Source organism: Phoxinus phoxinus (assembly GCF_949152265.1).
Source record: "Phoxinus phoxinus genome assembly, chromosome: 12".
NCBI lineage: Eukaryota > Metazoa > Chordata > Actinopteri > Cypriniformes > Leuciscidae > Phoxinus > Phoxinus phoxinus.
This window is the reverse complement of record NC_136887.1, coordinates 31,264,656-31,290,706: the sequence shown is the minus strand read 5'-3', so window position 1 is coordinate 31,290,706 and position 26,051 is coordinate 31,264,656. Positions and strand designations below refer to the sequence as shown.

At 39.6% G+C, this 26,051-nt stretch overlaps 2 protein-coding genes across 3 annotated transcripts in view; one reads left to right on the top strand and one right to left on the bottom strand.

The window, feature by feature from the left end:
* Positions 1–475: 475 nt before the first annotated feature.
* Positions 476–25,920, bottom strand: loxl3a (lysyl oxidase-like 3a). 2 transcript variants are annotated; one of them, XM_079631362.1, is made up of 15 exons: positions 25,635–25,920; positions 24,232–24,563; positions 23,937–24,100; positions 20,574–20,791; positions 10,074–10,266; positions 9,738–9,918; positions 9,418–9,572; positions 8,793–8,963; positions 7,834–7,989; positions 6,676–6,835; positions 6,314–6,557; positions 2,732–2,847; positions 1,327–1,463; positions 734–845; positions 476–560 (listed from the first exon to the last, which is right to left on the bottom strand). In XM_079631362.1, exons 2-15 carry the CDS (start codon positions 24,524–24,526, stop codon positions 487–489), a joined length of 2,376 nt encoding a protein of 791 aa, XP_079487488.1. In that variant the 5' UTR covers positions 24,527–24,563; positions 25,635–25,920; the 3' UTR covers positions 476–486. The 2 variants fall into 2 exon arrangements, with proteins under 2 accessions (XP_079487488.1, XP_079487487.1); XM_079631361.1 differs by lacking the exon at positions 7,834–7,989.
* kctd8 (potassium channel tetramerization domain containing 8) overlaps positions 14,363–26,051 on the top strand; it is a 43,985-nt gene continuing 32,296 nt past the window's right edge. Inside the window, exons 1-2 of the mRNA XM_079631366.1 lie at positions 14,363–14,561; positions 20,719–20,822. The gene's annotated coding sequence lies outside the window, so the exon portion shown is untranslated. The remainder of the gene's footprint in view (positions 14,562–20,718; positions 20,823–26,051) is intronic.

Here is a 26,051-nt window from a genome sequence, read left to right as displayed (position 1 = left end):
AGATTTGAAAATATTAAGAAAATGATTTTAGGACATTTCAGAAATGTACACATACATGAGACAAATCCTGCATGGGTTCAAAAATAAATGCACACAGAGACTGAAGTATGAGAAGCCTTCCATTCCATCAGCAAAAAGTCTTTATAATTCCCTGATGCATGTTATAAATTCACTAAATGAAACTGGGGCATCACGTGAATGGCTGACGTCTTCTCTTCTCAGCGTTCAAAGGAAGTGTATAGCCACTGTTCAACCTTTTGCATTGACAAACGCCCAGGCCACAATCTCAGCTCTGTTCTGTGTCCGAGGCCCTTGGCTACATGGTAATTTATGATGACCTAATCTAAAATCAGCACGACATGTGATTGGACCACAGTAACAATGGATTCAAACGAGAATAAATAGTAACGTTAAGTGATTAAAGTTTCTCTTTGTCCAGAGCCACGTGGTTTTTGCAGGTCACTGGGTTTGTTCACAAAAAATAAATTATGAGATCTTGTTGTTGAGCTGCCCAGGGTAATGCTCAAATTCTTTCTCAGCCTCCTCACTGAATGAATCACCTGGAAACACAAATAATACAAATTACGTAAAAAAAAGGTAATAAATAATTAAGCTTCATTTAGTGCTGATTTAAAATATCTGAATAATTAAGCATGCCATTTTATTCCCCTCAAATCATGTTTAATAGAATCGGGCAGGTCTGAAGGAGCCAGTGAACAACAGCCCATCTCACCAAGATGACATTTATGCAACCAGACACGGTTGCCGTCGTATTTGCAGTTGCACCGCATAGCGTTGTTGGTGAAGTCACTCTCAGCGACCTCAAAGTTGGGGTTTATAACGACCTGACAAAGAGGAAAAAAATAATGGTTGCATAATTGTAATCAAGCTAAAAGCATAATCAGCCAAGTGTGTCCAAGTAGTGACAGCAGGATCTTTAAAATAAGCTTTTTGTTAGTTAATCCTAATCCGGGTGGGTCTTTTCCAGTAAATTCCTTCCTCCACCCTCCCTCTGTGTAGTTAAGGTTCATTACATCATTAATCAAACCAAATCCTATTACTCTTTTAACCCTTGCATTCCTGGACATCATGGTGAACTGCACGAGTTCTGACTAAACTCCTCCACTAGAGGGCAGAACTGCAACAGCTCTTTAACAACTATTGACCTGCTGAAAAGCCCAGGCAATGGGGTCCTACGGGACCAAAGTCTGCTCATGTAACTGCTCTTTGCTGTTAGTGTGCTATCTAGCTGATGGAAACACATTTTTAACAACGTAGGCTACCAATGTGGTTTGTCTTTCTGTGACTATTACCACAAGTGAATACCTGCAGAATGTAGTTTCCTGGTTTAACATCCGTGATGTCAATCCACTGGCAGTCGATATCATGTCTGTACAAGTCCCAGCAGCCCACTGTGATGCCCTGCTCACCAAAGTTAGCACATTCATAGCGCTTTGAAACACCTGCAACAAGGGAAGTGGCAACAGTGTATTTCTGGAGACAAGCCGAAGAACACATAAAACCAGCCTAATATTAAACCAGTTTTTGCTTCCACTGTGCTGCTTTTACATTACGCTCATTAAAAGAAGTTAACTTTTTTCAACCTTGCTTTTCTTTTCTTTTTTCACTACCATAGGTGTCACGTTTTTGTTTTCCACTGGGCTGCGTTTCTATTGTAAACATGCTACATAAGTCTTTGACCGTTGTCCTGCCGCATGACATGGCATTGTAAAAACATGTTGCTCAAATTAAATTTCAAATAAAAAAAAACAACTTATAAACGTGGCGCTCATGCTGCAAATACGTGAACGCCCATTTCACGCATGTTTAAATGGAAAATCAGTGCAGTAAAATGCAAAAACGCATTGTGTGTGAACGTCTTGTCCAGCCAGGGTGATTGGACAGACTGTTTTGCTGATTTTAGAAGGGTTTTGAGATATGTGTTGTTGACCAACTAAACCAGTCTAAAGGGAGAACTTCCACAAAGTAAGATATTCTGAAGAAAGTTTGTAACAATGGAAGTCAATGGTGTCCATCAACTGTTTGGTACAAACATTCTTCAAAATATCTTCCTTTGTGTTCAGCAGAAGAAAGAAATTCATACAGGTTTGTAACAACTTGAGGGTGAGTAAATTATGAAAGAATTATTATAATTTTTTTGGGTAAACTGTCCCTTTAAATCAGCTAAGAGCAAGCTATCTTTGGCTGGTTCAGTATCTTTAATATGAATTGCTTCAAATCTAAAGTATGTACACCACCCTTGATGTATAGCCTAAAAGTGACAGAGCAGATTTAAAGTATTGGTCACTGACTGTAATGTATCTGTACTGATCCATAAACAGATTTCAATAGTAGACTCACTATACCCATGTCTAGAGACCCCTATAGATAAACAACTACCTTGGCATGAAAGCCAAAATGTATGACGGTTACTATGAAACATATCATTTATAGGACTGAAATAAAGATTTCCCTTGATCTTTGGAAATAAATGAGTTTATTGTAGCATAAAAACACCCTTTAACGCAAAACCTCCTGAAACCTAATTTATGAAATTGATAAATTGATCATTTCTGTCACACAAAAAAAATAACATCAATAAAGTAATATTTCTATATATATATATATATATATATATATATATATATATATATATTATGGGTTGAGAAAATATTAAAAGTTTGTTGATAATCATACAAACAAGTCCAGCATCTGACCTTTGACCTCTTACCTTCATGGCACTCGGTGTCCTCCAGGCAGAAGCTCGCTTTATGTCCGTCTGCCACTCTGGTCCCGTTGAGAGACAGCAGGTCATAATAGGTGAAGATGTCCATACTATGATAGTGCCTGGAGGTCATAAACACAGTCTTCTGAAGCTTAACTGGGTTAAACCATCCAAAAACAATCATTCAAAAATAACCGGCTACAATCATTTAAAATACCATTATTAAAGTACCCGTGTATGTTGTGCTACAGACAACAGTACACACTCATTTACTGTATGCTCTAAGTAAGATGACTTCCTTTTATAAGTCTTTAATTGAATCAGTGTTTTCTTTTTGTATCGCAGCTTGGTTTGGCAATCTTACAATAACAAATGTAGGTTGAATAGCCTTGTTAAGGTGGCAGGAAAAGTCAAATCCAGCCTATTGACATTTATCATACACTTTAAAAAGCAAGTTACCTTGTTGCCTTAAAATTTTGAGTTCGTTGTAATTAAAAATTTGATTTAATACAATGAAGAAGAATGGTTTAATAAACAGAAACTCAAAATAGTATGTTATCTTCACACATTAGTTATCGAAGTTGATTTAACAAAAGATAAAAAGTTGTGATAAAAAATCAAGAAAATATTTTTTGTTACAGTAGACGGGTATTAAGTAGGCCCGTTCTAAGACATTTTAAGAAATTTAGATAATCCGTTATATAAAGAATTTCAACTGTTGGATTCTGGTCGTCGTTGAGTGCCAGGTGAAAGAACAAAACTATTTTTTTTTCTGTAGCTGTTGGTTTAATTAACTTTTTATGGGTCGATTGCTTTGATATGAACTATGTTTTGTGCAATGTGTATTTTATATTTTGTTTGTGCATTATGTATTATCTGTATGTCTGTTACCTTCTGCTGCAAAACTAGTTTTCCCTACGGGGGGCAATAAAAGTATAGACAAACAAACAAACAATAACGGAATTTAAGCTATCCCGAATCATACTATACTGCAACCTACAAATATGTCATTTTCATGGAAAAAAAGCACAGATTTAAAAGGCCTTGGAGAGCAGATTCAGTGCTGTAGTGTAGACACTGGCTCCAGTCCCAATCCCGGCTGTGTGTGTCCTTTCAGCAAGAGCACACAACAGGTTTCCTCATCATCATTGTGTCGGGCACATACACTGAGAAACCTGATGTCTGCTAGGAAGCTTGCAGTGTAAACACTGACCACCCCTAAGAGTTAATGGAGACTATTCAAAGCTGCTCTTATTCATAAATCATCTGAAAAATGCATGGTGTGAGAGTAATGTAAAAAGGCTCTACAGCTCCATTGAATTCAGACTTCGCAGTGATCTACAGCATCGAGACGCTAAAGGGATAGTCAACACAAAAATAAAATTTATGTTATGTTTTTTCTTCTTCTTTGGTACTCAAAAGTATATTCTTTGAAGAAGTAGATCTTGAGCAGTTCAAATCGAACTCAAGAACCAAATCAGTGAACTTTTGGATCAGCCAGTTCTTTTTAGCGAACCGGTTCATTTGGTTCAAAAAACAATGAAACCCACTGTATTTGGTAAGTAAAAATCGTGAAAGTGTTTGGAATTTTTGGAAGAGTAAATGGTGACCGTTTTAATTTTTCAATAAAAGTGTTATTATAAATGTATCTGGCATTTCAATTATTGTTATAGTGTAATTTCCATCAGGTTTTATTTTTCTTATGGTTGGACCAATCAAGTAATTATAACAGTAAGTATAGTTACAGGGTAATTTAGAAACCTGGTCCAAATGTTGGAAAGCCATATGACAGACCATAAATAACCATCAAATACTACATGCTCCCAACAGCAAGCATGACATCTGGCCAAAAAAGTTCATGTTTTTAACCAAGTTTTATGAACTTTGGCCAGTAAGTGGCGCATCCACCACCGGAGGAAAATATTCTTTAATATTATAATGTTCATTTTATGCAAATATTGTAACTGGTTTGTCACACGGCTATTTGGTCCCCAATGCTTCTCAATAAGAGTGAATATTTTACTCATTTTTAAAATACAGTTTTAAGACTTCAATTCATAGACTTCAATGCAGAAATCACAATAACTTTTACAGATGCAATAGTTGTTTAAACATGATGGAGGAAAAACAAATTTAACCATGCAGTTGTAACGCAAAATATGAATATGTAAGCACTTAGCCCATGCACTACACTTCAGCTCAGTGTAGTTGAAGGTTAGCATGACGAACAGAAACCACCGTGAGACTGATATAACCAGCCCTGGATCATGTCGGCACACGTGTTCATTTAAAGCAGAGCCTGCCTGAACTTTCATTCACCCAGTATGTTGTCCAGGGTCTGAAAGCCTCTGCTCTGGTTTGTAGGAAGAAATTTATATCAGTTTATGACCTTTGTAGTGTTGTTCAGCCGACATGACCACTGGCGCTCAGTGTTAGTGAAGCCATATGGGTCCTTGGGGCTGCAGCTGGATCAGGCTGGAGCTAAAGGAGATTCAGCGAAGCTTAAAAGAAAAACACAGTTGATAGATCTCTGTTCAAACCAAGCAAGCCAACCCAATATTCTCAGCGAACAACATTGCCTATTCGAGTCTATTCGTGCAGAATTCACTCTAAGTTCAAGTGGTGCTGTCATGCAAATACACAAATGCAGACACAAATGCTCGGCCAATGCATTGCAACATAAGTTTACTTATCATGCACTTCAACGAAGTCTTTTACTGTGAAAAACCTCAGTACTCTGGTAGAATCTTTAAATGTCTAATGCATTTAATTGGATTTTTCTAAAGTTTAATTAACAGTTTTATGGATAATGCCTATAGTGACCCTTGTGGGAACGCTAAGAATTCAATGACAATAGTACATGCATTAGCATTAGGCTTCATAAACTAACAATAAACATATTTAATAGTGTTCAATAAGTAAGGATCTAAGATGAATAAATGCTGTAAAAGTATTGTTCTTTTTTATTTCAAGCTATTGAACTAATATTGTTGAGTGTAACTTTTTGTAGGCCAAAACCCAGAAACAAATTCGAGGTTGTTGGGACATTAAATGTAATTTCACCGAACAGGTAAACTCATCTAATAACTAGTCTTTCACAGCCTTATTGTGTTAATAATTGCACTTTTGCAAACTATTCTAACTCAAACTTTCAGGGAAAATGTGTTTGAAAGAGCTGATTGTGGTGTCATTGAAAAATCATGCGACCGTGGTGCAGTTCATTAATAGCCTACTTTAGCATTTTACTTCTGGCGATTGTATTTAGTGTTTTTAAAAATACCAAAAAGTTGTGTTCATTTTGGTAAGATCATGATGAATAAAATGTGTAAGAATCATTAACTTTAGTTGGTCACATGGCTTATTTTCTCCAATGAACCAAAAGCCAAAGGAAAAAATCAGGTTGTTGCTAACTTCCATGTTGGCCAACAAAAACACATCACTGCAGCGCTCTATTTTGTGATGCAATTGAGCTTGCATATAAGCGTCTGCATACTTGCGTAGCGTATGTTTTTGGGTCTCAAACACATGCTCCACCTTAAAAGAGAATATAGCCTGTGGACCAGGTACAGCAAGAGCTCCTCCGTTTACCTATGGCATTCGTGCCACACCCACGAGTGGCGTCCGAGTCGAGGTCTGAAGTCAGCCTTGCCGATGTTGTGTATCTGGGAGGAGAAGCGTAGCAGGCGACGTTGGCCGTATGGCCAGTTGGCTTGAGCCGCTGATTTGGCGAGGCAGTTTTCCTCTGCTGCGCAGTACAGCATGTGCAAGGGTCGGTCCTCGATGTAAACGCTCTGCTCCACCAATGGAGCGTTCAGCACCAGGTCCGAAGCCGCTATAGGGATTGTGTGAAAAATTTAAATGTATTGTGGTAAAACAAAAATATGATGGAATAACCCTTCTTTTGAAACACATGCAACACACTTTTCTTTACAGACTTGCATATCACTCACTGTCTGAGCAAATGACGCCAGCGGAGAACTGCGCTCCTGCTCTTTTGCAGCTGGTGACAGGATGATGCTGACAGTCGGTCAGAGTCATCTCATCGCCCTTACACTTCACTCCGCTCAGAACCATCTCCGTCACGTTACTGCTGTCCCAGTACCACGTTTCCTTAACACAGGGGAGAGCTCGTCAGTAGATGAATGAATATGGCAAATTATGGATAAAACAAGAAACAATACAATGCATGGTAATGTCAGCATTAGACGTTAATTAAATCTGAATCAAACCATATAGCGAATAAAAAAGTGGATAGAGTATGATTTTAATGTTTCAAGCATACTGAACACACTTCAATGTTTTAGTAACCTGATCTGGACTATTTTAAAGAAAATACTGCCCCCAGACTTAAAGGAACACTCCACTTTTTTGGGAAATAGGCTCATTTTCCAACTCCCCTAGAGTTAAACAGCTGAGCTTGACCCTTTTCGTATCCATTTAGCCGATCTCCGGGTCTGGCGGTAGCACTTTTAGCATAGCTTAGCATAGATCATTGAATCTAATTAGACCGTTAGCATCTCTCTCAAAAAAATTACCAAAGAGTAATAATCAAGGAACTGTGCTGCCGTACCATGGGTGCAGCAGGCGCCCTGAAAATAGTCCCCAACTTCCAACATGACCGGCACTAAGTTTGTAATATCATTACGCTGCTTGTACGGCCGCACAGTTCCTTGATTATTACACAGGAATGAGAGTATAGTTCCTAGTCATATTGGCCTAGAAAATCTCAACTTTTTATTTTCTGTCGGTCTTACAGTAACTACAGAAGAGTCAAGTTTTAAATAGGAAAAATATCGAAACTCTTTGGTGATTTTTTTGAGAGAGATGCTAACGGTCTAATCAGATTCAATGATAGATGCTAAGCTATGCTAAAAGTGCTACTGCCAGTCCCGGAGATCGGCTGAATGGATTCGAAAATGGTAAAACTCAACTGTTTAACTCTAGGGGAGTTGGAAAATGAGCCTATTTCCAAAAAAAGTGGAGTGTTCCTTTAACGGTAGTGCATACTTCACACATGAATAGCTCACATGTCTTGTTAATATGGGATTTCAAAACCAATCAAGCTGCGATGCTTGATCAGCCAGTCCCATAGCGCCTTTCTTACTCACAGTGATAGCATGCAGGCAGTATCTGAGGCCTAACTGTCTGCACGCCACCATGGCTTCTCTTGTGGTCCAGTTATCACTGCATATAGTTCCCCAACTGGACTTGACCTGAACCTCCACGCGACCCTCGTGATCCGTCCTGCCCCCCATCATACGGATCTGCAGACAGACCCCCACTGCAAGGGCTTAGCATGCAAACTAGGCTAAATAAAGTGAAGAAGCTAAAACATTGCCGGCTATGCTAATGATTGAATTACAAAGTTATTTATCTGCTAGTTATGATTTGATTTAGTGGATTATTGTGATCAGTACCAGAGGCAAAAGAGCATGGTGCGTTTTACTAATAGGTTCATGTATTGCAGGGTTAAAGAAGTGTTAGCATTATGCTCTGTTCACACTGTCTTGAAAATGTATTGTTATGGTAATCAGTTGAAACCTCTTGAAAATTAATGCACTTATTACACTGCAAAAATATGTTTTTCTGAGATTTTCTTTTCTTTTTTTTGCAGTGTATTTCAGGAGAGGCGAACCCGTTTTTTTGTGTGACACCCCAGATTTTCCTACATAATATCAACACGTGGGAAAATGTGGGAAAAGTGCCAAGATGTCTGGGTTTACTTATTTTTAATTCACTGCAGGTTTAAAACTCTGCAAAAACATACCGACATACCGTCACCACTGCTTAAAAAAATATCTGATTTCGACCAGACCTGTACTGAACCCCAATGGGACAGGGCGATGAACAATAATGTTAATGCCTTTCCTAGCACTTCTGCATTCCCCCAAGAAACTTTGCGTTCGCTCACCAAACCTTTGTGTTTTCTTGCATTGGAGTTTTTTTCATACTAAGCTGATTTTTTTGAAGGTTTATTAGAGTTTTGTTGTACAGGTAAACACACCACCGTTTCTGTGCATCCCCCTAACCTCCATGCTCTGTTAGTGTATGTTAGTGGTTATCTTACTCTCAGGCCACTGCTGGCATGTCCCAACCCCAGCTGTCTGCACACTACCATGGCCTCCCGAGATGTCCATCCGTCCCCACAGATCAAACCCCAGTCCCTCATCTCACCGCCAGTAGAGAGCAGCAGCTCCACCCTCCCCTCCAACCGCGTTCGACCCCCTGTCAGGCGGATCTGCCACAGGTTACAGAGCAAGCATGAGACAGAAAGAAAAGTCTTAAGAACCTTGACTTTGATCATTTGAACTTGATAAGCAGTGCTGCTTTAGGGCTGTGAGAACGTGTTTTTACTGCGCATTGCATCACCTATTTGAATAAAAGTGTGCTCATTTTAAGTGATTTTAGATTTTGGTGGTGCAATGCTTTAGTTTGGATCAGCCCTGAACAGCATTGTTAGTTTTCAAGTTTTCATAGCTGAGCTAAGAAAAATGTAAACATAATACAAAAACACATAAGCGTTAGTCGTAAATGAAGACACTTTGATGAGGGCATCAAAGATTTTCTGTTTGAGGACTTTGTAGTCTGATGCATCAGAGACAATGATGGTTATGTTAAATGTTAAACATTCGATAAAAGCAGATTTGAGGCAGTTATTTTTTTTCTCTATACACTTCATGTATGTGTCTGACCGTTTTCTCAAAGCCCATGTAGGGAACGTTGCAGATGACGGAGGCGTCCTCCATGTGTTTGCAGTCTTCAGCAGTGATGCTCTTATGAGGACAGTCCCACAGGCTCTTCTCATCACCGCGACACTGAACCTCATTCATGTAGATGGGACCCATGCCTGTGGACAAGAGGTCATAACAGGCTTTGAATGGGATATCCATCCATCCATCCATCCATCCATCCATCCATCCATCCATCCATCCATCCATCCATCCATCCATCCATCCATCCATCCATCCATCCATCCATCCATCCATCCATCCATCCATCCAGTGTTGCCCACCTTGGCCCATTCGTGCTCCAGTCAGAGCCTCTTTAGCGGTGCCGAAGCCCAGGTCTCTACACACCACGCTGGCGGACTGCAGGCTCCAGCGGTCGTCACACACTGTACCCCACTCACTCCCCTTCAGGACCTCCACACGGCCCTCACCTGCCTTTGCACCGCCCTTCAGACGCACCTGAGACTGAAGAATGAGAACGAGCATGATCCATGGAAGCCATAAAAAAGGTGTTCTTTTAATACTGTTGATATTACCTCCAGAAATCGTGATTAATGTTAATATCAAATCAGTCCATTGAAAATGAATTACGTTAAATTGAATTAGCTTTATCTAATCACCATTGGATTGACCTTGACTCTACGTGCTCTGGCCTGTGTGAACAGTGGCCCGGGCACACAGTTGACTACAGCAGCTCCTCCATTGGGACAGGGGGCGCTAGAGTTTGCTTTACTCAACTCCATCGTGCATGCGGAAAGATGAGCCTCGTTTCCTGTGCAGGCCACTGACTGGATCTTGTACACACTCTGGTGACTAAACAGAAACACAAATTATCAAATGACACATTAAATCCCAAAACAATAGTCAATTTCAATAATATTCTGTCTGCTGAAAGAATAAACTGTATGAGCAAAATAACAACCATTTATTATGTATCACATACAGTAGGCTTAGTTATAATACACCAGAAGATGTCTTTATATTCTGAACCTCGCAGTGCTCAGACAAGTAAACCCGAATGAAAAGCATGACCGATTTCTTACATTCTATCAGCTTGCTGAGAAATAGTGTCCTGTCCAGTGTGAGCAAATAGTGCATACTGATGTTGCTTTTCCACTAAAATGTATTTATAGAGTGTACATCTATAGTGAATATTCCCTCAAAATATAATATCTTATTACTTTCTCCTAACTTTGGGGTGAAATATGACCCAGACATGTTCTTGACAGCTTTCGAGAGATTCACCCGTCCAGCATGTGTAGCTCACACTGCAGTATTTGCTTTATGAAAGGCAAGATTTTATAATGGTTCACTTGATTTATGACACGTTCCAGACTCTCACACAGAGGTGATGACATGGTCTGGATGATACGTCTGGTATGGAGTAATATTACTGTAGTGAGAGAGAAGAGACTTTCCTCGTGTGTGACTTTCCAGCACAAACTTATGTATGCAATTAAATGCCAGAATAAAAAATGTACAGAGGCCCCAAAAAGCATTTGGATGCTTAAAAATGTCTGAATGTCATTGCATTAGATATCAAAATATAAAACCAAGTGTCTTATGGCATATGGCATATGCAAACAATTAATTAAATCTGCAAACAAAAGAAAAATGATCAATTTTTGCACAATGATTCTGACATTCAAACATTTTTAGGTGTGACTTTAGTGTCCAAATCTAATTTTTTAAGTTATAAAAACAAGCCTTTTTATTACATTTCTGGGAAGCACAGACATTCATACAGACAGACATCTGAGAAGTGGATATCATCCACAGTCTTGTAAATGTGCAGAGTGAGCTATTTCTGAAGAGTATCTAGCCAAGCACTTCTGGCATGAGCCTGATATCAATGTCATTATTACAAAGATGAAGAGAAGTACAGTATTTTACACATTTCCTTTCAGTAAATTATATCAGAGCTCATAATCATTTAAAAGCAGAGGAACTGATAAATGGCAGCTTTTTCATCCACCAAAGATTACTTGTGTTTAGTCAGCTTGTAGACTTTAATATTAAGCAACATTAAGTGTAAATTAAATGGCCTTCTGTCAAGAGAAGATATTTGATCAGTCAGACTGATGAACAGCCAGCGGGAGAGTGTTTTTAGAGCTCAACTTCAGCATGCTGAGGACTTGAGATCATGTCTAAGGAGTCACTCATTCAGTTTAATACACACACAGAGATTGCATTGGTTGAAATGATAGCCATATTCTCATAACGCACACGCAAATTCTCCGATGCTGGCTTGTTTTTCTGTCCAGTCACAGACTGCTTACATTTCACCATCTGCTGTAAATCGGAGTAACTGTGTTCAGATGTGGATGACTGTTTCAACACAGATGGAGGAGAGAAGCCATACAAGCACAGCAAACAAAGCAATGAAATCACATTGAACCTGCATTATGGCAACATCCAAAACCTGCCGCCACAAGCTGCTGTGTGTGTTTGCCAGAGCGTTGCTATGTGGTTTCTAAGGTTCAGAATGTATTTAGCATGTTATATGCAGTTAGGGTATTCTGCGCGGTTGCAATGGTGTTGTTTGCAGCTAGAACCTTGTCTTGATTATTAAAAAGATTTTAGAGAATAAAGAAGTTTTGTAATCTTCTCCACTTTCAAAATTTTTATTTTAAAACAGGCTCATCATTAAAAGTGCATTTGTGCATGTAACGAGGTCCACTGGAGGCAAGCTTGAAGAACCTAAATGCAGTTTTATTGAACAAACTAAATACAAACTAAAGCTTCATGGACATGGACATGGACCAACAGAGGTTATAGGGAAACAATATTTGACAAAAGACACATGGCAAACATGAGGACTTAAATACACACATTGACTAATCACTAAACAAGACGCATGCACCTGTGAACATGATAGACAATTAACTAATGACAACATGACACAAGAGACTAGGGAAGCACATGACATGCAAAGGCTCCGCCTTCTTCTTGAAAGCAGCAGAGAGCAGCAGCTCATTTGCATTTAAAGAGACATACACAAAAACAGCATGTTTTTCCTTCCACTCAAAAATGATCTGTGAGGTATGTTGAGCTGAAACTTCACAAACACATTCTGGGGACACCTGCGACTTATATTACATCTTGTAATAAGGGGCAAAATAGGTCCCCTTTAAAAACTGAAGTGTTGCGCTGGAATTCATTTTTGGCTTTTTTAAACATAAAGCTTGCCTTCTTTGATTTAATTGGCCATTTCAATCATTTTGTATTTGTAACTTTTAAAAAAATGTATCCTAACAACAAACAGAGCAGGATCAATATCAAACATTGGGTAGACAATTTGGACATTTATAATTATTGGGAGGGTGGGGACTTCAATGGTGGATACGGCCCTGGTTTGCAGTACAAGCGGTGCTAGACCACATCAAATTACCATAACATTTACCTATCTCTATAATATTAAATCAGAATGAATCAAAGAGACAAATAACGCCGCAGCTCAGTATGAAATTTCCATCAGGGCCTCACTGATCTGTATTGTACATTTTTCACTGGCACAGTGATAAAACTTCCTCATCCCTCACACAGTTAAAAACACGTTGGCTGGCAGCCCAGTGGTAACATATGGAATTGATTTAATTTTGCAGGAATTTGTAAACATTCGTCATTCCTTCATGTGACAATGCATAACTGCTGGATCCCCCATGACCTCACGAAACACAAGGGGTGTTTCTCTGACAGCTCATATATCCATCAAGATTCGTGTGCATGTGCTCACATTCGCTAGGTTTCATAACAACATATCCTGACTTGCATAAGTGGATTCTTGCTAAAGTCTTTTTGGCCGCAGCATGGGAAGTGTATGATGATCTATAATGATTCATTGGCTGAAGATCATGAAATAGAGACATTTTCCATCTTTTTAATAGTGCCTGAACACGTGCCGTAACCAGGAATATATTTAATGGTGTATATGAGCTCTTCATCTTGAGTATTTGAGGGAATAGTGGAAACTATCTATCTGGCTTTGCAGTAAAAAATGACAAGCAGACATCCAAATGCATTTGAAACAATGAACATTCAATCTTTTGGATGTCTAGCTCTGGCTGAAACACAAACACTAAAAATAGGTTTCAAATAACATATACATAAAAATGCACAATAACAAGAATCCAAAATAGTCTAGATCACACAGACAAGTGATAATTTATAGGAAGGCAGCAAGCCACAAATTAGACAGTCAGCTTCGAGGAATTTGAAACCGACCATCTTGCTTTTAAAATGTTGTTTTGATCACAAAGTTCCTTCAACTGTTGTAAAATACATATTTATTTTGTTTACAGCTATAAAATACCTGATATTGCCTCAGAAACTACTTGGACCACCACATTATATAACAAAGTATCTAGCGGTATAAGTATAATAAAATATACTTAATATAAAAGGTATTAAAAAATAAGTGGTATTTAATGAATATGCACACTTTTCGAGAAAAATATAACTTTTAAGTGATGAGAAAACAGATACACCATTCAAAATTAAGATTTTGAGGCGGATGTATCCGATATTGCATACTGCACTACATAGTAGACGAAAAACAATATGTGACAAAAAAAGTGTCCAAATTCACAGTACTAGTAAAAGAGTAGGCAAAAAGTACTTGGACTTCTGACGAGATTCTGAAGTGTGCAACACTTTACTATCCCATGAGGCCATGGGAGAGAATTTATGAATAGAGGTGAAGTGAGCAACTGACGCTGGTAGGTCACATGATAATGCCCCTTTTTACAAGATGTAAAATACGTCTCTGATGTCCCCAGAAGTTTTAGCTCAAAATACTCCACATATATCATTTTTACAGCATGTTAAAATTGTCCCTTTTTGAGGCTGAGCAAAAAAAGCGTCGTTTTGTGTGTGTCCCTTTAAATGCAAATGAGCTGCTGCTCCCGACACAGAGGGCGGAGCTTCAAGAGTGTGTGTTGTTAGCTATTTTTTACAGTCTATGGTTGTTAGCAGAATTACCTCACGCAGTCAAGCACTAAAATGTCAGAAACTGTTCTGCCTTATATGTTTAAACTGGAGTCGGTCAATGATGGAGAGACTCAAGAAGAAGTGACAACATGTAGAATGCAAAAGGACGATTCTGAAAGGTTAGTTGATGAATTTATGTTGCTGATGCTAATGTACTTTTTTAGCGGTTGTGAAATAATTGCTTAACGTTATTCAAAATAAGTACCTACTCTAGAGAGTATGCGATTTAAGACACAGCCATCGAGTGTTGTGCCACTTAGTAGTTGTCAAACATTAGTTGATAATGTTCACTAAAGTGACAAACGACACCTGGGTAACCCGGGCTGGGTTACTAACTTTACTTAGTGTGGTGGTTTTGGTTTGACACACTCCGTGTCTGATTAAGTTGACTTATGGGTTAGACTTATCATCTGTTGATTGCTCATGTCTGTGTCTTGTATGTGAGTTCAGTAAAAAGGATGCACTCGCTTATAGAGCCACACAGTCTCATGGTGTGTTATTAAATGAACATAAAGGACACTAGAACACAACATGGTGTCAGAAGTGACAGTGATGTGAGTACCGCGAGCAGTTTTGTTGACACGAGCTGATTAGCGCGCCAGCTTAAATTTAAACGTAACGTAACGATAGACGAACATGGAACAGTTCAAGCCACCTTCGCCACTAGTGCTGACGGGCAATTTAGCGGAAAATTGGCGGAGATGGGAACAGCGTTTTCAGCTGTACATGACTGCGACGGGAGCCAGTGATAAACAAGAGCAAGTTAAAATAGCTATTTTGCTTCACACCATTGGAGAAGAGGCATTAGAAGTGTATAATACACTCTCCATCCATCTCGTAGATGAAGAAAATGAGACGATGGAAGACGTGCTCACAGCATTTCGAGACTATTGCAGCCCACAAAAAAACGTTGTGTTTGAGAGGCATCAATTCTGGTCTCATCCCATGGCAGATGGCATTACGGTGGACAGATTCATCACAGAGCTAAAACAAAAAAGCAAAGACTGTGAGTTTGGCCCAGGTGAGAATGACATGCTTAGAGACAAGTTGGTGTTTAGTATAACAAACCCTTCTCTCAAAGAAAGATTACTTCGTGAAAATGACTTGTCATTACACAGAGCTATTGAGATATGCAGGGCAACTGAATTAGCCAAAACACAGATACAGGCAATGCAAAATACTGCTGCTGTCCAAGACTCTCAAGTAAATGCTATAGAAAAAGCAACACAACAGAGAAAGCCTGGTGCAAGGAGTAAAAGTTATAAGAAACCAGCAACTCGAAACTGTCGCAGATGTGGAAAGAGTCATGAGCCAAGGCAATGCCCAGCCTTCGGAGCAGTATGTCATAAGTGCGGCAAAAGTAACCACTTTGCCAAGGTATGCCACGCAGCTAGTCAAAACGATAGCAGAGCAAAGACAGTGCACAGCATAGTGAATGAAATTGATTCCATGTACATTGGCATGTTAGGACACGCACAGGGGCATGAGATGGAACAAATAAAGGACAGTGCATGGTACACGACAGCTACCATCCGTGGCATAGAGATAAGCTTCAAACTGGACACAGGTGCAGAGGCAAATGTGCTACCTCTGTCCATTGTCCAGAAGATCCCTGGTCCTGTTAAGCCACAGCCTACATCAACGGTGTTGATAGCATTTGGGGGAACGCGCTCCACCCCAAAAGGTGTTGTGTCACTGAAATGCAAGACCCACAAAGCTACAGCTACATTACAGTTCTATGTGTCCGATCAATCAGACATGCCGATCCTGGGCAGAGCAGCATGTGAGGAGCTGCAGCTAGTGAAAAGGATTGAGCTGCTGGCAAAAAAGTCAGTGTCAACCAAAGAAGAGCTGGTCATGATCCATCCATCAGTCTTCACTGGGTTAGGTGAGTTCCCAGGAGTCCATCATATACATGTTGACCCAACAGTCACACCGGTGATCCATGGATGCAGAAATATTCCACTGTCTGTTCGCGACAAGCTGAAAGAAACACTTCAAGATCTTGTGCAAAGAGGTGTTATATCCCCTGTTACGGAACCCACTGAATGGGTAAACAGCCTCGTTATCACAGAGAAGAAAAATGGTACACTGAGGGTATGCTTGGATCCTCGTGACCTGAATAAAGCCATAAAACGGCAGCACTACTCCATCCCCACTCCTGAAGATGTGTGCAGTAACCTGGCTGGAAAGTCTATCTTCACCATTCTTGATGAAAAAGATGGTTACTGGCAGATCAAGTTGGATGAGCCGTCCTCAAAACTATGCACTTTCAACTCACCATGGGGCAGATATCGTTTTCTGAGACTCCCATTCGGGATCAAGTCAGCGAGTGAGGTGTTCCAGCAGAAAAACTGCGAGACGTTTGGTGACATACAAGGAGTACACATCATTGCCGATGACATGATCATCGCAGCCTCATCAGAGCAAGAGCATGATGAAATCCTTAGTAAGGTCATTGAGAGAGCAAAAACAGCCAAGGTGAGATTTAACAGTGATAAGATCCAGTTCAAGGTAAATACTGTGACATACATGGGACACATCATAACACCGGATGGCCTGAGACCTCATGATGCAAAAGTGAAAGCGATCATTGACATGCCACCCCCAGAGGATAAGCAAGGCCTGCAACGTCTACTTGGCATGACTAAGTACTTAGCTCAGTACATTCCGAATGAAGCGTCACTCACAGCGCCTCTAAGACAATTGCTGAGGAAGGATGTTGTATGGCAGTGGAATCCACATCATAGCACTGCTTTAGTGAGCTTGAAGGCTGCTCTCACACGATCACCTGTCCTAAAGTTCTATGATCACAAAAAACCACTAACAATACAGGCTGACTCTTCGAAAGACGGCTTGGGAGCTTGTCTTCTGCAAGAGGGACACCCTGTGTGCTATGCATCACGAGCACTCAATGACACTGAGCAAAGATATGCTCAAATAGAGAAAGAGCTGCTCGCCATAGTCTTCGCAGCAAGGAAGTTTCATCAGTACATATATGGCAAGGCAGTGACAGTGCAATCAGATCATAAGCCCCTGGAGAACATCATGCAGAAACAGCTGTGCAAGGCCCCAGCACGATTGCAGCGAATGCTCTTACAACTACAAAAGTATGAACTGAACATTGTATATACACCGGGCAAGCACATGCATATTGCCGATACACTATCCCGTGCAACTGTAAGTAGGGAGGCTGATGATGGCGAAGACCTCTATGATGAGAAAGTTGTGCATGGGTTGGAGGCCACAGATGCACTGAGTCCACAGACACTCCAACAATTGAAAGAGGCCACTGCAGCAGACAAAGTGTTGCAAGATCTGTGTGAGAAGGTAGAGACTGGCTGGCCACAGAAAAGACGTGGTGTGAATGTTAGCCTACACAACTTCTGGCCTATGCGGCACAAAATCAGCGTACAGAACGGCATTGTGATGGTAGGAGACAAGATAATTATACCTCAGAGCTTCAAAAAAGTAATCTTAGAAAAGCTACACATTGCTCACCAAGGTATCCAGAGAACAAAGGCCAAAGCAAGAAAATCCCTATACTGGCCTGGAATGGCACTAGACATAGCGATGATGGTGGAGAAATGTGCTCCGTGCCAACAACTCCAGCCATTACATCAAAAAGAGCCACTCATCACACACGACGTTCCAGAACTCCCGTGGATGAAGGTTGGAGCAGACATTTTTGAGCTGAGAGGTCAGTCTTATCTATTGCTAGTGGACTATTTGACAAAATATCCAGAGGTACTGAATTTACCAGACAAATCAGCCCACTCAGTAATACAAAAGATGAAATCAGTCTTTGCCAGGCATGGTATCCCGAAAGAATTAGTGAGTGACAACGTACCATTTGCTAGCTATGAGATGAAGTCTTTTGCGGCATCATGGGACTTTAAGCTCACATTCTCCAGTCCAGGATACCCTCAGTCCAATGGACTTGCTGAAAGAGCCATAAAGACTGTTAAGCATGCGTTGAAGAAAGCGGTACAAACTGGCACAGACCCACATCTAGTGCTGCTGTCACTAAGAAATACACCAGTGACAGGCCTGAATGAATCTCCTGCACAAATGCTGATGGGCAGAGTCCTGCGGAGTACACTCCCATGCTCTAGTGCTGTGCTTCAACAGTCAACCCCACAACATATACACAAAAGACTGGAGGATTTGCAATCTCGAATGCGGCATCAGTACAACCGTAATGCCAAAACACTACCTGAGCTGGTTCCAGGATCCACAGTACATATGCAGACGAGACGTGGATGGGAGCCTGCAGTGGTGGTTCACAAGAGAGATGAACCTAGGTCTTATACAGTGCAAACGCCAGCAGGAAAGACATTCAGGAGAAATAGACGCCATTTGAGGAAGGTACATCAGAGTCTGTTTAAAGATGTTGATCCTGATGAGCATGTGGAGGAGACTTCCACTCAGGCACCCCGACCTGCAGACCAATCACTTGTGAATGCTCCGGTGAGAGTGGAAGAGCTGCCAGCATGCCATACTAGAAGTGGTAGAGAAGTAAAACGGCCAACTAAATATAATGATTTTCTTGTGGACATGTAAAAAAAAAAAAAAAAAAAAAAAAAAGGGAATCAGTATTTGGTAACAGAAGACAAAGTATTCTCAAAGTAATTTGGACTATTGATGTTTACTGTGAGCGTTTATAAGTAAACATGTGATATGGTGTTTGTTTAGTTAAATTAGTCAAATGTTTAATTAAAGTTACTGTTTGATAGATTTGAATATTTACATGGGGAGATTTAAGTGAACCTATCTGAATGTAAATATTAAATTGTAGTTTTGTTAAAAAGGGGGGATGTGGTGGTTTTGGTTTGACACACTCCGTGTCTGATTAAGTTGACTTATGGGTTAGACTTATCATCTGTTGATTGCTCATGTCTGTGTCTTGTATGTGAGTTCAGTAAAAAGGATGCACTCGCTTATAGAGCCACACAGTCTCATGGTGTGTTATTAAATGAACATAAAGGACACTAGAACACAACACTTAGCTAACACCTAACGTTATGAGCTCGAGGAGAAAAAAAGTTTTGAAAAAAAAATATGCTTTTTGAACACTATTCGAGCATAAACTACATTTATGAGACCGGTTTTGTAAGATTTCATTGGTGATTTCGAATTTTCATTGTAAGCTTGGCGAGCAGATTTGGAGAATTTTATATATTTTGTTCTCTAAGTGCACACTGTGTGTGTGTGTGTGTGTGTGTGTGTGTGTGTGTGTGTGTGTGTGTGTGTGTGTGTGTGTGAGAGAAATACCATTTCAAAATAATTTCAGGTAAGTTCACCACATTTGATAGAAAAAAGCTGTTTATTTACTAAAATACTACATTTTGTACTAATCATATTGAGCACCTTAAAGGTTGTATCAGCGATTTCAGGCCCAAAAATAAATGATCACATATATCTAATCTTTCCTAACGATCCTCTAGCTGCCCGCCTCATAAGCAGGCCGTCAAAAAAACGCGTCTCTGTAGGCAGCCTAGGCTCTGAGATCTGTACACAAAAACAATTGGTTTCACCAACCACTCAAAACCAAAATAAACAGTGTTCCAACCAATCACCGACAAGGGCTGGGTGTTGTGAGGTTTTGCGCTCGTGCACGGCTGCACGCGAAATCGGAGCTGAAGAATAAGCCGTGTCTTGGAATAAACACGATGGTATTCCCTCGCCCTAATCCTCCTCCTCCTCTTGGGTATTGACTCAACCATGTTAAATTTCTCTTGTTCATTGATAGACGCTGGCTTCTTCTTCAGCTCCGACTTTGCGTGCAGCCGTCACCGTGCACGAGCGCAAAACCTCACAACACCCACCCCCTGTCGGTGATTGGTTGGAACACTGTTTATTTAGGTTTCGAGTGGTTGGTGAAACCATTTGTTTTTGTGTGCAGATCTCAGAGCCTAGGCTGCCTACAGAGACGTGGTATTTTGACGGCCTGCTTATGGGGCGGGCAGCTAGCGGATCGTTAGGAAAGATTAGATGAATGTGATCATTTATTTTTGGGCCTGAAATCGCTGATACAACCTTTAAGTTATCAAACGAACATTTGATAAATACTTTTTTTTTGGACAACCATAATTAGTTTGATCCTTGTATCCTTGAAACATGCCCATTACCTGCTTGGCTTCTTGGCCGTAGTTCTCTGGGAAGGGAATCCCATCATGCCACACACCACTCGAGAGTTCTTGATGGTCCAGCCAGTGTTGCAGATGTGACCCCATCCGTCCTTAAACTTGACCTCTATCACTCCCTCCGTCACAGGCATACGGCCGGCATGGGCACCTGAGAGTGGACGCAGACGAATCTTCTCCATACGGTGTTGATCCACCTGCATCTAAAACAAATGCAACTCTACATCAGGAGAGGTAAATGTGATATAGGTTATATACTGGTCTCAAGACCAGTTTTATCATGTGTTTTTTCAAGCATGTGCATGTCTGTGGTGAAGATGAGATGAATTCCAGTACGTCTTTCTGATAGATATAAGCCTTATATTTGTTTAACTAGTCAGCTACAATCTCCAAATTAAATTTCATGCATAGTTTTTAGTAAACGAGTCCGTCTGTTTGGCTCATGCTGGACACGAGTCATCTCACATGAGGGTTTTGGATCACTGTGGTAAGCGGCCAAACCACACCTTCATTGAGCATTGGCTAGAACACAAACTCTCTCCACCATTTACACAAGCACTTCCAAATGTCTGGCCAGCTCAGTCCACAAAGTCTGCTGAGCACCTTGCCATGAGACAATCAACTGAAATCTGAATTTGGAACTTGTGTCTCCTTAACCTAAGGCTAAACTGCACGGCGAAGTAGCAGCAAACCACATCTATACCAGTTGGCTTTCTCGTGCAATGCATTGTGGAAGTTTAACAGAGTTTCGGCCAAAATTTCAGTCCCCATTAGAAATCATACATCCTGATTTTTTTGTTTGTTTGTTTGTTTTTGAAAAGTAAAAACGCATAATGCTTTTAGGGTTAGGGGATACAATGTCAAGTTTGTACAGAAAAATCATTATTTCTATGCATAAAACTCAAAAACCCGTTGTGTGTAGTTATGTCATAAGTCTACACTATAATTAGATAACTGACATTTCAAAACAGCAGAAAACAAAACAAATCACAATCAGTTTCAAACAAGCTTGCATTGCTATGAAACAAATAGTGAGCATATTATAATTACTTTGGGAAGTTCTTTGTTCTTTGGGAAGAACATTCTTCTTGTCAATCTGTGTTTTGGAAACCATTTGTAGATTTGGATGTGAAATCAGTCATTTGCAACATTCCAGTAAACTCAGACACATCTGATTGTGTGTAGAGAAGCACAAACAGCAGAGGTTTCCAGTTCTTCTGACACCCACACGTGTTCTCAGTGTTCTTTCAGCCTTCCGGACAAGAACACGGAGAAACCTGGCACACATACTGAGCAACGGCTCTTCTGCGTACCCTCAACTCTTCCTTCTGTTTTCTTCTCTCCTGCTTTTCAGTCGCTAATTCTCCAAGCTCTTGTATCTCTACAACTGTCTCTCTTGCTCTGGTGTGGGTCCAGGCAGATCATCAGAGGTGAATTTTACACTGAGCAAATACTTTGAGTCGGAGTAGAGTGACTGGCTGTGGACACTCGTTATGTGGATGAAGGAGAGAGAACAGGCGGGAAAAGTCAAATGTGACCCTGGACCACAAAATAAATAAAATGTAAATTGAGATGTATACATCAGTTGAAAGCTGAATAAACAAGCTTTCCATTGATGTATGGTTTGTTAGGATAGGACAATATTTGGCCAAGATACGACTATTTGAAAATCTGGAATCTGAGGGTGCAAAAAACTCAAAACATAGAGAAAATTGCTTTTAAATTTGTCCATTTATGTTCGCGATTGTGCTGCATTTACTCACAAAAATAAATGTTTTATATATTTACGGTAGGAAATTTACTAAATATCTTCATGGACAATGATCATTACTTAATATCCTAATGATTTTTGGCATAAAAGAAAAATCGATTATTTTGACCCATACAATGTATTGTTGGCTATTGCCACAAATATACCCGTGCAACTTATGACTGGTTTTGTGATCCTGGGTGACAAATGTCAAAAGGGAAGAGATAAAAGCAGTCTGCAAACATGACAGAAAGTTGCTAGGGTGCTCTGGGTGGTGCAGGGTGGTTGCTTATCGCTTCAGGTCACAAGAACTCAGATTGCTTTGAAGAGTAACAGTCACACATGCCACATAATTTGAGCAATCATTCATATGTGGCGATGCATTAAAAATTTAAATATGACTATATGCTGAATCTTTGATATAAGCGTTGCTCCTGCACCATCTCCGTAAGCATTTTCACATTTATTCTCTTCTGTGTCACTGCAGAAACTTTTTTTGTACTTATGTCTTGTTTTCCAGAACAAATATATAAACATTTTTAAGATACATTTATCGGAGGACCAAAATGACTTAAGATATTAAGTCTTGTTTTCTGAAAAATGAAAAAAATAAAATAAAATAAAAATAACATCTGCCTGTAGCCTAGGGTAAGAAAAATAAACATATTTGTCCTGGAAAACATGACAAAAATACTAAAAAACGAGTTAGCATTTTAACACTTCCTGATCCATTGTCTCAAAGTAAAAAATAAACAATATTTAAAAATGGGTTTTTGGTTAAATGGCTGAAATAATGTTTGTCGTGAACACAAGCTCAATTTATTTTCAATATATTTTCATATAAAAATGTTATTCTATTACAAAATGCATCAGTAATAGCCCTTGTGATTGTTTTATTTTTTTTTACTTTTCTTGGAAAAGGCGCTTGCTAATAAGGGTCTAAATGGGACTACAGAGTTTGTCGGGGACATTATAAGTCATCAGCTAAACATGTAAACTCATCTACGCACTTGTCCGCTTTCACAGCCTTGTGTTTATAATCACACTCTTGCAAACTATTCTAACTCAAACTTTCAGGGAAAATGCTTTTTAAAGAAAGACTAAAAGAGTTGTCGGAACCAAACAGTTGATCGACCCCCTTGACTTCCACAGTATGGGGGGAAATATATACTATGGAAGTCAATGGGGTCATCAACTGTTTGGTTACCAACATTCCTCAAAATATATTTTATGTTCAGCAGAAGAATGAAATTCATGCATGTTTGGGTTAGTAAATTGGACTATCCCTTTTAACGGTGGTGATGTTAAAGTCAAGAGAGCATGGTGTCATTAACTTCTAGGCATTGTAGGCTATTTAGAATACAATATAAAAGTTGTGTTCATTTGTGAAGACAATCATGATGAACAAAACATGTACGAATCATAAACTTTTGTTGGTCACAAAGCTTATTTTCTGCAATAATACAAAAGCCAATACAAAAATCCTAATGCAAACTTCCGGGTTGGCCTATAAATATGACACACGCAGATGTAATGCCGTTATTGTAATTTTTCTCTGTTTGCCGGCATCACTGGCATGGCATTTGATGATCTTTTACCTCAATGATGTTGGATTCTGCAAAGCCCGGAAGTCTCTCGTCTTTACAGACAACCCCTGCGTCCTCTTGGTGCGTGCAGTCGCTGTTCCCCCAGCCTCGGGACACACATTTCTCGATGCTGTTTTCCGTTCCTCCACACATGACATTATCAAGCCAGATTTTACCTGCGGGGACATGGGTCTTTACCAGCTAGGTGAGCTTACAACCGGCGTTTCAGAAACTGGTTTTCAGATATGAGAAACACAAACTACAATAGAAATGTCATTTTGCTAATAAGGTTTTATTTTTATCTCACCATTGCCCGGTCCATACTTGGCACTGTGCGACCAGCTTAGTGCCTCCACGAACCCTAGATGATGACACAGAACATGAGCGTTGGCCAAGGTGAAGTCATCATCGCAGATAGTTCCCCACTCGCCACTGTAAAACACTTCCACTCTCCCTTCATTGTGTTTGCGAGGGTGTCCGGCCAGACGAAACTTCATTTGTCCATCATGAGATGGAGAGGGGGTCTGGCTGAGACAGGAGGGCAGCCAGGCGGCCCATAGCACCGTAGCAATCACCGAATCCCACAATTCACCTCTCAGCATGGCTTGAGCATGTGAGAGATGAAGAGAGTAAGAGAAACTAAAAGAGAAAGTGATATACATTAATTTGCAAGGTCTGCATGACATGATCCTTAAAAAAAAAGGAAAAACTCACTTAAAGCTTCAATGTTTCCTATTCCCAGGCCTGAAATACTGTTCAATTCAAAATATCATCAGGTTGAGAATTCTCCAAATATCACTAAAGTTATAATGTTATTTTTACTTATACACAGTGTTGGGTGTAATTCATTACTAAGAAATTAATTACTGTAATTTAATTGCTTTTCTTTTCCTAATTAAAATTACTCCTAATTTTTCTGTAATTCAATTACACTTACATAATTGCATTAAAGACTTTATTGAACAATTATGTATAAAACAATTTAATGTCAAAATTATTAACATCTAATGATACAATGCATAGCCTAACCTTCTCCCTTTAAATACTTATGTCAGATCAAGAATCATTTATGCAATTTTATATTATTTATTTGAAAGAATTCCTTGTATTGTTCAACTTGTCAATGTTGATATGGAATTTAGAAAGTAATTAGTAATGAGTAATACAATACTTTTTAGAAAGAGTAATTAGTATAGTAATCAAATTACACCGTTGACGATGAAATTAGTAATTAATTACTTTATTAGAGTAACTGAACTAAGACTGCATGCTTATAAAATTAAAATATGCAATAGTTAACTGGACATGTGCACATGAAGAACAGAGCATACTATAGTTAGCTATTTCCAAACTTTGTTGGATTTACATGAATTACATCTGAACACCAGTGGATACACTAGCAAAAATTCCTCAACATAGTTGAATATCGTCTTAACTTCAATTATTTGATTACTGAGTCGTGTTTATGATCACAACACTCATTTATAAAGTCATTCATGAAGAATATTTTAAGAATCTGAATAATCGGTTTTCATTATAAAGAAACTTTTGTGCAAGGGAAAGATTCCATGTATATTAAAGGTGAATAGATGCCAATACCGTATATATATTTTATTTTTTAAATGTTTTATAGTGTTCACTAAAGATATAAAACAAATAAACAAAATTCATTTAAATAAAATAATCTTATAGTGTCCATGCTCCACTTACCTGAATCCAGGAGACAGAAACTTGCACAGGTTTTCTGATAAGTCAAGTGGCTGTGGGCTCAGATCAGATCTTATCACAGTTTGATCAGTCACTGGAAGTTTAAAGCATCAGGGTAAATCTCAGGACGCTGTTGCTGCAGAGAGAGAGAGAGAGAAAGAGAGAGAGAGAGCTGGCGGGATGCAGAGGTTGAACTGGAACTGCCGTATCTGCCCGTTTCACAGGTTTATTAAGAGGAGGCAGGTCTTATGTAGAGGTCTCTCTCAGAGTCAGTGAATGGAAATGTCCCGTCATCCCGTCACGTCCTCTCCATTTCTGGCAGAAGTTTTTTTTTTTCATAATCTGGAAAAGACTCAGGAGGGATGATGAAGCATTTTTTCCACTCTCTCCTTTTAATGATATTCTATTTCACGTGCATTT